Genomic DNA, 12,022 nt, shown 5'->3' on the forward strand with positions numbered 1-12,022 from the left:
CTAAAACCCGTGTATGTTGAGGTGGGCCATCCTTTATCATGCATGTGGTCCTGGTTTACGTCAATCTGTGGTTACAAACACGCTCCTATCATCGTTAAAAATGTATTTTTGGTACATAAACACGTGAATCGCATGAGCGATAGGTACGGTGCGCCGGCGGAAGACTACAGTGCACCTGCGCAGCCACACTGAAAAAGTATAATTAATATTAGTTCATTTTTTAAACTTAATGTCTCCAAAGTGGCAGTGTGCAAAAAGGAACACGCCCACCAATATTGGCCACTCTTCTGGACCCCAATTGCTCTACTGTCGCAACCAACATTAAGGATAAAGATCATTGAACGTTAATGAATGCTACAGGGGTCATGGATTCTGTGCACTGTTTCAAGGAGATCTGGACTGTTTTAAGAAGGTCAAAAGGCCAGCCAGCTAGCCAGAGATACAATAGTGTTCAAAATAATAGCAGTGCAATGTGACAAACCACATTAATCCAGAGTTTTAGTATATGTTTTACTGCTACATGGCAAACAAGTTACAAGTGGAAAACCAACAAGACCCAGCATTCATGATATACACGCTCTTAGGGCTGTGCATTTGGGCAATTGGTTGAAAGGGGTGTGTTAAAAAAATATCACTGTCTGCCGTTGACTTTACAAACTCAAAACTATTTTGTACAAACTTTTGTTTCTAGGATTTAGCAATCCTTTGAATTACTTAACTAATATTTAGTGATATGACCACAGTTTTTTTTACAGTAACTGCTTCACATCTGTGTGGCAGGGAGTCAACCAACTTGTGGCACCTTTCAGCTGTTATTCCACAGTTCATTTACATTTCTTGGTTTTGTTTCAGAAACAGCATTTTTGAGGTCACCCCACAAGTTCTCGGTTGGATTAAGGTCCGGGGATTGGGCTGGCCACTCCATGACATTAATTTTGTTGGTTTGGAATCAAGAATTTGCTCGTTTACTTGTGTTTGGGGTCATTGTCTCGTTGAAACACTAATTTCTAGGGCATGACCTCTTCAAGTATTTTGACATATGCAAACTGATCCATGATCCCTGGTTTGCGATAAATAGGCCCAACACCATAGTAGGACAAACATTCCCATATCATGATGCTTGGACCACCATGCTTCACTGGGTACTGTTGCTTGAAATTAGAGTTTGGTGGTCGTTTCACAAACTGCCTGCGGCCCTTGGACCCAAAAAGAACAATTTTACTCTCATCAGTCCACAAAACCTTCCTGCATTTCTCTTTAGGCCAGTTGATGTGTTATTTGGCAAATTGTAACCTCCTCTGCACATGCCTTTCACGTCTTCTGCCACAGTACTTTCAGGTAACTCCAGACTGTCTTTGATCATGCTGGAGCTGACCATTGGCTGAGCCTTTGCCATTCTGGTTATTCTTTGATCCATTTTGATGGTTGTCTTCCGTTTTCTGCCACGCGTCTCTGGTTTTGCTTTCCATTTTAAGGCAACAGCCTCTAATTTTCTTCTTAATTCTTTAGAAGTTTTTCCCCCTCCAATCATCTTTTCAATCAAAGTACGATATTATTCTGAACAATGTCTCCAATGACCCATTTTTCTCAGGCTTTCAAAGAGAAATGCATGTTCAACAGGTGCTGGCTTCTTCCTTAAATAGGGGCCTCCTGATTCACACCGTTTTTTTCACAAAATTGGTGACCTCACTGAATGAATGCCACACTGCTATTTTTTTGAACACACCCCTTTCAACCAATTTCTCAAAGGCACAGCTTTAAGAGTGTGTATATCATGAACGCTGGGTCTTGTTGATTTTCTGAGAATCTACTGCACCTACTGGTTTGCCATGTAGCAATTAAAAAATACCTTAAAACCCTGGATTAATGTGGTTCGTCACATTGGACTGCAATTATTTTGAACACTACCGTACAAACGGAAGTTGTTCTCTTATTACCGTTTCAATTAATTCTTGTATTTTGTCATCTTGTATTTTTTGTGTTATGTCTACAGTGTGAGTGACTTGGGAGTTAATTTAGGTAATTTACGACTTGCATCGCCGGGTAGAAATGGAACTTGTTCATAACTCGAGGACCGCCTGTGTACCCTTACAAAAAGCCGTGGGCCAATAAAAGAATGAGATGCGGGCCCCAAATGAGCCCCAGGCTAGTTTGCCTTGAAACAGTTCTGCCAGGGACATTATGCATGCTGCTGTACATTCGCACTGTTGCAGGAAGGGCATGACTGTATTTACCTTTAAAAAATAAAGTGGTGCTTTTGTTTGAGGAGGAAATGTTATTTGAGTACAACTACGACCTTCAACACACACTAACAAGAGTAAAATTGAGTCACTCAATTGAATGGAACTGCCTGATTGATCAATATCAAATGCCATTAATACATTTGCCTGTGTATTCCTTTTGTCATTCAGCTTCCACAAGCAATCATACAATGGATATGCGATGTTTACATCAATGAAGGCAGTAAATCATTTTATGGGGTGTAAACCATGGTGGACTGTAGAATATATGGATCTTTTTCTAAGCACTGTAGGTTGCATATTGCAATAACTACAAAATTTGACAACATCCATCTTGAAATTTGATGAGTCATGCATTTGAATGTGGTCATTATCTGTTGAAAGATGAGCTGAACCAACCCCCTCCCGCCAGAACAGCTTCTGTTGCGTGCCCATCTTCTAGGAGATGAATGATATACAGTATAAATAATGTACAGTTGGTCTGTGAATACATCATCTAGTAGCCCGTCCCAAATAAATACAGGACTTCCGCAGTGCATGGAAAAGACAAAAGCCTGGACGTCTGTAAAACAATTTTAATAAATTGTTAGAAAACCAAATGCAGTCAAGAGCGTATAAAAGTAATCTTGAGTCTACAAGCACTTGTTAGTGTTTAAAAAGGTGTGAGAGGCACATGAAAAATACATTGTCATGACAGACAGTGAGAAACGCCATGATATGTAATATTTTGGAACACGGCCGTATTTCAGAAAACCCGAAGAATATGACATTTATATTTGGTTTGGTGATTTCTAAGGAGTGGACTCAATCGTACACAAGTCTTCAAATGTCAGTTAATGATCAGGCTGAGGAAAGAGAACATGAAGATGTGGTACTGATTTACAATGAGAACTGATGTTGCATTTGTTGCACCTTATCCTGACGTAAGTTTACCACCGCAGACTTTTTTAGTCATTTTAACAAAAAGATATTTCAATAAAACACTCAAGGTTCTGAATTAATTTGGCATTTGAGTGACAAAAGTACTGGAACTCCCAGCGACAATCCAGTACGGCAAAGTCTGTTAATAACAAGCTAGCATCCCTTCACACACAGAAGGGCACTAACCTGGCCCATGAACACAATATAACGCACCTTGTCCCGAGAATAATAAGACGGAGCAGGAAGGATCAGTGTGTTGCAACTTTAGAGATGACTTTGTCGCTATATTTGGTGAGTACTCGGACCCCTACTCCTCCTCACAAAAGCGGCTAGCGACAAATCTAGTGAAGAAAGCATCTATCCCTCCTCAATGAGCAGCGAGTGCTCCCCCCCCCCAATCTGAAAGCAGTCAGAGGTGGCTCCATTTTGCCACAAAATTAAGTCTTTGCTCACTTTTTGCAAACGTGTCATGGCCCAATTTGACGACGTCATTACACCCCCAAGCCGCCACCACGCCAAATAGATTGCAGTGCTGTGGGGAAACTCGGAAGGATGAATGACTATCTTGTATATCTTCCATTTTCTCATTATTGTGCCAACCTTGGTCTCACTTTTTCCCCTCACTGAAGAGAGCTAATTTTTGTGCTTCATGGATGCATAGAATTATTTATTGCAGGTTGGTAGGGGATCAAATACTTATTTCACTCAATCAAATATAAATACATTTAGAAACCTTATTTGTTCCATTAATATTCCGTCATTCCCTGTTAAGTATAGCTAACATAAATATATGGATTTGTCATGTCTTTGTAAGAGGCTAAACTTAGAATAAATCAGCAGGGGATTAAATTAGAACTTCTCCTCGCTATACATCCAAAATGTAAAAAAAATATATATATCAGAAGAATTTGTTAATTCCACTGAAATAGAAAAGGCACTTTTCTATGCGGTTTATGCAACGTTGTTCACACAACAATCCCTCAGCTGGCATCGAAGTGCCAATCATGAAGCACAATTTGGCGTTGAATAGGCTCTACCTTAAATGATCTTTGGTGAGAATGTAGAAGATTGCACAAAAACAGCAACTTTCATACCGAGGCAAGAAAGTTACATCACCATCACTAAGTTGGCATAAGGAAGAATGATTTCCCCCTGAAATTATACTTTAAATAGAAGTAGTAATAGTAAGCAAGTCAACTAATTACATTTCAATGGTAAAAAGCCAGTGACAAGTGCAGTAAGCATGGCAGTGCGATAAACCAGGACCTAAAGACAGAGCACAGCTGATGTGTGGTTGGGGGAAAAAAAAAAAAGCCAAGCCAAAATAATCAGGTTAATATGTATAGTGACGACGTTAAAGCATATGTGGGTTATGAGTGGTGCACTGGTGTCCTAGACATAAGGCACAATAATACAGCGCAGTGCTCTGTATCAGACCCTCTTGAAAACTTGTCCAGATTCACACATTTTACACTTTTTAGAATGATCACATGGACGGAGCCATCCGTCCTTCTCTCTGCCCATTTTCTCCAATCACCCTAAAACTCATCCCAGCTTAATTCATCGCCGCTTCCAAACACCGCAAAAAAGCCAAAGATTGTGAGGAAGATGACGATGTTTCCTGTCATCACAAGACCACAGGCTCCCCAAGCGATCTGAAAGTGAGAAACGCATAGGTTAAAGTGGTCAACTGTTATACGGTGTGTTTGGTAGATTGTGGATGACTGCAAACATTAAAAAAACAAATCACTGACAGCCATGTGTCAATGGTGCCGTATCTCCTGTCAAAATTCCAAGGGGGAGATAACATAAGAATTTACACCGCTCACAAAAAGTTAGGGATACAGTCGTCATTCGGAATATCAAGGTTCGTTTACCGCTCGCTCGCTATGTCACAGTTTTTCAGAAATCAACTAATTGATGGCCGCTGCTTAGTGGGAGACTATGGTCTATCATTAGCCAAAACATATTGAAATACATGTAATATTTGGTATTCTGGCCACTTGGCAGCAGGAAATGTTATATGGATGAGACAGCCGTCCTTATTACCCTAACTTGCACTCCATGTAGCCAGCCATGGATGCAGAGTGAAAAAAGGTTCTCCTCCCATTCCATGTGGAAGTGGTAAGTTTGTGGCTTCTTACTTTTGTCCTTCCCAACTCTGTTTGAAACCCTTGAAGCTTAGAAGAAATAAATTTGAGGCTAACTGGTTAGCTCTCTTCTTGTTAGCTCGCTAGCTAGCCGCTGTCAATAGTCCCTGTAGCATAATAGTTGTGTAATCCGCATTACAGTTGAGCAATGTGTTGTAAAATAATAGGAGTGTAAAGGTGGTATTTCATGTCAACAGTGTTCTAATAACATTAAAATCATATTTAGAAAGTCATGAACACGTTTTCTATGCTCTTAACTACAAAAATATTACATTTATTAACATTGAAACCTATATCGCAGAAATTCATTTATCGCGATCGGGTATGGAATCAATTAACCGCTATAAACGAGGGACGACTTTCCAGCTTTGGGTGAAATTTCAGGATGAACCTAAAACGCACTATGCAGGTGGTCTTCGGTTTATGAACAAGTTGTTTCTCTAGACTGCTGTACATCCGAACTTACACCTCAACTATCTCCTAAGTCACCCATACTGTACACAGAACATGAAAGCCAAAGATTACATATAATAATTAAGTCTTTACTTTTAACCCTGTGGTCCCATTTGAGCCATAGTTTGTACTTCTGAGCTGCTGGTATATATATATTTTTTTTTACATTTTGTAAATAGGAGTGATGTCATGATATTTGATAAGGACGATGACGATGTCATTCCCCTAACCTCCCACCACCACAAATAGATTGCAGTTCTGTGGGAAACCCCTACAGGTGATTGACTTCTTTTATTTCTTCCATTTTCTCATAATTGTGCATGCAAAATTCAGCTCACTGAATACAGGACTGATATTTGTGCTTCATGGGCACATAATCGTCAATGGGGGTCAGAATTGTTGCAGGTTGGTAGGGGATAAAATACTTCAAATATAAAAACATTTACAACCTATATTTCATGTTTTTTCCCCATTAATATTCTGTCTCTCTCCGTTAAAGAGGATGTCTAAGAGGCATTTTATTCATTTTAATTATGTCATATTTGGTAAAGACGAATCTACAGGTAGTTTGTCAAATCCAACTTTGTTTGAGGAGTTATTACCTCCAGGTGCGTACAAACTACAGTTAAATCTAAATTTAAAAAATAATACATTTAAAAAGTTATCAGCATCGGTCTTGAACAGCAGGAAGTTGTCAATATCAGCTTGAAAAAAAAAAAATATTATGCATCCTAAAAATTTTTTAGTTTTTCTTCTTTTAGACACCATTTCAAAAATACAAATTTGGCACGGGTATTGGGTAATATGTAAACAATACCCAACCCTACCAGTAAAGGTTACAGTGCATTTTATTGTCATGCTGAAATTTCAACCGCAAGACAAATATCCCTTAGTTTTTGTGAGTAGTGTATATCATGTATGAATACATAACACAAAAAAAGATTCATTCAAATATATCCGAATGAACTCACTGTGCTGTTGCGGGCGAGGACAATGGGCAGCCCAAAAGCTGATACAACAATGCCAGTTGTGAAGAAATAGGCCAGTTCTTTGAAAGAATTGCTGGAGGAGTCGCCATGACTTTCGCTAAGACGCACTGCTATGATGCCTGGGACCGGGCTCAAGATGTAAAAAAACAGCACAAACATCGGCCAGTAAACTCTAAAAAAAAAATAAATAAATAAAAAAAGAGGAACCAGGTTAGTTGAAGTTAGGATGACTCATTCACAGATTTACTGTCCTGACTGATATTGCTACTAGCTGCTGTGTCTTGTGTAACAGAATATGACAGAAAGAAGTTATACACATCATATTAACGGTAGTAGGGACAGAAACCAAGGTAACACTTGTGACATGACATAATGAGTGCTGCTGATTGTCATTGTGTTGCTCGTGTTGACGTCATATAACTGCAGCCCTGAACAAAGCTAGCTATGTTTAACATGGGGACGTTTTGCTGCATTTGACTTGAAAACCTTAACCCTAAACAAGACTTTGGACTCTGTAAATAATTACTGAAATGATTACAATAACTCGTTTGTTATGTGTAAGAGCCTACCCATATTGTTGCAGTGCACAACCCAGCAGCAGAAAAGTCAGCCCAACGGCACCACTAAAGGACAACCCGACCAAAGCTGAAAAGGGAGAAAGAAAACATTACAAAATAAGATACAGGTCTCGTTTTGAAAATAAATGTACTTTGAGCATGCTAATGACTCTCGAAGCGAATCCGCTAACGTTTACAACACGCTGCTAACTAAGTTTGTAAAGTAGCAGACGGACAGATGCGTAAATAATAGAGCCTACTGTCCACTGGTTAGATTACGAAGTGAACCAAATACCTTTAATGCCAGACATTCTAGTCGAGTAATCTGATTATGGTTTCTTTCTTGATTCTGTATTTGTTTACGTGCTCGCCTTCGTGGTGGACAGACTTCCTGCTTCCTGCAGCAGGGGTTTTCCGTCACCCTCGTCACGTGACCCATGAAGCTTTTTTCTGCTTTATTCCAAACACTAACGTAACAAAGCAAGTCTTTTAAATCCAGTCAAAGCACAAACTGGTGCTGACTGTAGCTTTATGAGTCCTGATGACGAATAAGCCTGTTTTGTACTATGTATGTATTTAGCTTTTTTTTTTTTTTTAATTCTTGTCATGTATGTTATTCAATAGTAAACATTTTTGCTTGCGATTGTAGCAATCACATGTCAGAATTATGACTATTGTCTTCTTGACCTCATCTGTACAAAGAACTCAGAGAATATAGTGTGGTTTGGGCCTCACCCACTCCCTCAAACTGATTTTCTGGAACATGTTTTCTGCTCACACCAAACTCCACTAAAAATTAATTCATTAATGTTGTTTTTCATAATTTTTCTAAAGCTGCTGTGCTTCCCTCACACTGAAAATAAACTGCTGCACCAGAGTCTGACTGCAATATTGTACCTTTTGCAACACCTCGGTTTTCATAAACTTAGTTATTTTATCCTTGTGCTCAAAAGTATTTTCAGAATTACAATGACATTTTTCTATGGTGTCATATACTGTATACCAGGGGGTCGCGAGCTACCGGTAAATCGCCAAGGTTGTTTGGGTTGATGTCACTTTGTAGATGTCATATGACATCAGTCAGCTGACATTAAGCTCCCCCCTCCTGATTCACTCTTGCTACCCCGCAGCGTTTCAAACTACGCACGCAGATGCAACTTCCATCTTTATTATTATGATTATGGATAAACTAACTCAGCAGTAAGATGCTTATAGCTATAACAAAAGTAATCTGTAGCGCTAATTATGTAGAAAAAAAGTGCATTGTTTGATGGCTTTGCTTCATGTCGTGAACTCCACACATCCGCTTAAAGGGGACTTATTTAGCTTTTCCTCTTTTCTGACCTATATATGTTGCTACAATGTTGTATTCTCGTGTTAAACGATGCCAACGCGTCATAATGAGGTTTGCGCATTTGGAAGTGAGACCTGAAAGCCGTTTTGGACGGCTATGCACGCTGTGTTTTACAGAGTTTTTTTTAACACAGAGTTCTATTGACATGGGCAAGCACGGGCAAACGCTGTAGACCTGCCCTTACCCTGCTCTGCTTCGCTCTGCTCTGTTTACCATGGTAGGGCGAATGGCTCTTAGGAAATGTTTGTTGGGCCAATACGAAGCTGGACTGTTGCTGAAGTCCGACGCCTTTCCAACATTACTTGGTCGTGTTAAAGATTCAGGAGAGCAAGCTGTAAGTAACAATTTATCAGTGTCCTAACTATTTATTTTGTGAAGTAATCAGACAAAAGGGGTTTGGCAGCTGTCAGGAAATCCTCGGGAGCGCTTGGGAGTGTGACCAATCACAGCGAAGTGGCCGTACCTGGAGGAGGGCCCGTGGTGGAGTAAATTACACAGACCGTTTGGATGGGAGACAGGAAACACTGCAGGAAGAGGTGCGGAGTCTGGAAGATCTACAAAGCATGTATAGCTGCTCTATAGTAGTCCAGAATGCAATGTAAAGGCCTGAAAATTTGTATAATCGGTCCCCTTTAAACTATTATTCATGATGAAATAGAAAAAGTGCCCATTGCTTAACCCGTTTTAATATGTTGCCTTGAATTCGGCTGTGTTGTCTGTTGCATAATCATTTTCAATTCTTGTATATCAGTAATGCTTGATAGCAAATGCTAACTGGATGTAATATATATGAACTGTGTCTCCTAATGAACGTTACGTAGCTATTTTGACTGACATATAAGAAGTACTCAGATTATGTACACAACTATTGAGGAATTATGTATAATTATTGCCACATTGAATATAATGATATGATCAGCTACTTTGATTACCTGTAAACTTTGAAAATGTGAATGTGAAATACTAATCATTAATATCGACAACAGTCATTCAAAGTTTACCGGTTAGATTTTATATAGGTTATATGTTTTATAGAAAGAGGTCGATCATTTTGACTTGTAACTTGCATGCTGAAAAAGTGTGCGCACCCCTGATATACATGTATAACGTACATAAATACTTACTCATATATATTTTTTAATAAATATAGTAAATCTATATAGTTTCTATATTTATAGTAGGAGGTAGATCTTTGGGACTAGGTCATTTTAAAAGTAGCTCGCAGGCTGAAAAAGTGTGAGCACCCCTGCTGTATACCACATAATGACCACCAGTTTGCCTCAAGAATCATAGAAAATAATGTTTTTGATTCCAAAAAAATAATTTAATGACCTTTATTGAAAGACAAATAGTTTGTATTTTTTTTTATCCCTATCAGGGGTTGCCACAGCAAGTCAATTGCATCAATGGTTTTGGCTTAGTTTTTCCACAGGATGCCTTACGGAGCCCACGTGCTCTGCCATGAAAGGCAGAAACATGCACCCATGACGCCACCAGGAATCTATATCTAAATGAAAAATAAATACACAAATAAATAAATACAAATAAAAGTTATTGATAAAATTCCAGTTTGCCCTCTGTGTTTACAATTTTAGAATCACTTGATTGAACCTTGTAAAGCTGCATTTTCTTGAACATAACCGGTTTTCTTTAAAGTAATATAACTATTTCTCAGAGCTGTTTGTGTTGTTTATAGAGGCAAGTAGCTCATCCTAGAATTAGCACCCTTTGTTACTAAAAAGTAATGATTGTGAATCAAGAATTGATTCTGAATTGATTCATTACCCAAAGAACCAGACTGAATGAAATCATGAGTTGTTGTAAGGTTCACGTTCCTAGGAATTTTCTTCAGTTGCTTCTTTTTGTGTTTTTTTTAATGTCACAAGCAAGACGGAGCCGCCTGTGAGCTCTTAAAGGCAGGGGCAGATTTACTATTAGGCAAACACAGGCAATTGCCGAGGCACCTGTGAGTTCCAGGGGCTCCCGAAATGTCTCCTAAAAACTGATTGTTTATTTTTAATACTACTACATCAAAATGCGTAATCTATCATGATCGTTTCGACTGCTCCTCCCTCCCTTCTCATGCAATGGACTGTTCCATGCTACTGCGCATGTGCAGATTGATTCAGGAAGAGAGCAGCAAAAACAAAGTTGTTGGTGTGGTGTGGAGGAAGATGAAGCGGAGTTACCTGAGTGCAGCAGAGAATGCTACAGGAAAGTGCACAGTTTTTAATCAAAACTACCAAAGGTTTCAACTTTTTTCATAGTCCCAAGTACAAACGTAGTCACACAACAAGAGCCAGGCACTCTTGACAGTAGCACCGCTGTCACTGTCAGCCGTGGTGGTGGTTCTCGAGATGAAGCTGAGCCTGCGAGTGATACATTTCATCACAAAGATGTGAGTATAAAAGAGGTAAATAGGTATGAATGTGAGTGTGAATGATTGTTTGTATGTGCCCTGCGATTGGCTGGCGAACAGTCCAGGGTGTACCCGCCTCTCGGCCAAAGTCAGCTGGGATAGGCTCCAGCCCACCCGTGATCCGACTCATTACAAATCGTACAAACCGTCGAGCAGTTCGTCCGGAAGGTTAGCGGTTTGATCCTCGCTCCCTCCACCCAGTCACTGTTGTGTCCCTGGGCAAGATACTTCATCCACCTTGTGTCCAGTGGTGCCCACACTGATGTATGAATGTGAATTAATGTTTGGTAGTGGTCAGAGAAGCTGTAAAATTGGCTGGTACGTTTCCGTCTACCCCGGGCACCACCAGTGTGTGACTGGGGAGTGAATGAATATTGGGGTCACTTCACGCTTCTGAAGCGTTTTGGGTACCTTTTAAAAAGTTCTGTATAAAATCCACTATAGGCGTGTAAAACAACATTCCTGATGTTTCCTGGGCTATGTATGCGTTTATTTTGAAGATAATGTACACGTCATTGTACATCTAATATCACATTCTTTCATGTTAGAGTCTCCTCAAGTGTCCAACAAGACCGGAGAAGGTTGCTAGTCTCTAACTGATCCCTCCTGCTTCGTCTTCTTATTCTCCGGCAGACCAGGTGCTCATGAAGAAGCAGAGTTACAATGCCATCTACTGTACGGAGTTGTAACATGCTACACAGACACATAATGCCAAATGTATTTGTGGCAGTCCAAATGTATTCACGGCTGGGCACCACAAATGAATGTATGGGAAACAGTTTTCTGACTACACTTTCACTGATACTTAAAATATCCTTTAACAGTTGTCAACATGTACATACAATTAACATGACCTGTTTTGAATCGAACAACTCAGTTTGTAATTAGAATCAAATAAGTAATTGTAGTATTTCCATACAAGACATTCTATTGCACTTC

The 12,022-nt window shown here is 39.6% G+C and overlaps 1 protein-coding gene across 1 annotated transcript; it reads right to left on the reverse strand.

Annotated features, from left to right (window-relative positions):
- Window positions 1-2,800: 2,800 nt before the first annotated feature.
- Window positions 2,801-7,743, reverse strand: LOC129176662 (leptin receptor gene-related protein-like). The gene is made up of 4 exons (XM_054766929.1): window positions 7,606-7,743; window positions 7,323-7,398; window positions 6,736-6,925; window positions 2,801-4,816 (listed from the first exon to the last, which is right to left on the reverse strand). The coding sequence occupies exons 1-4, from the start codon at window positions 7,619-7,621 to the stop codon at window positions 4,700-4,702; spliced, it is 399 nt and encodes a 132-aa protein (XP_054622904.1). The 5' UTR covers window positions 7,622-7,743; the 3' UTR covers window positions 2,801-4,699.
- Between the last annotated feature and the right edge of the window lie 4,279 nt (window positions 7,744-12,022).

Source organism: Dunckerocampus dactyliophorus, chromosome 2, assembly GCF_027744805.1.
Source record: "Dunckerocampus dactyliophorus isolate RoL2022-P2 chromosome 2, RoL_Ddac_1.1, whole genome shotgun sequence".
Classification (NCBI taxonomy): Eukaryota; Metazoa; Chordata; class Actinopteri; order Syngnathiformes; family Syngnathidae; genus Dunckerocampus; species Dunckerocampus dactyliophorus.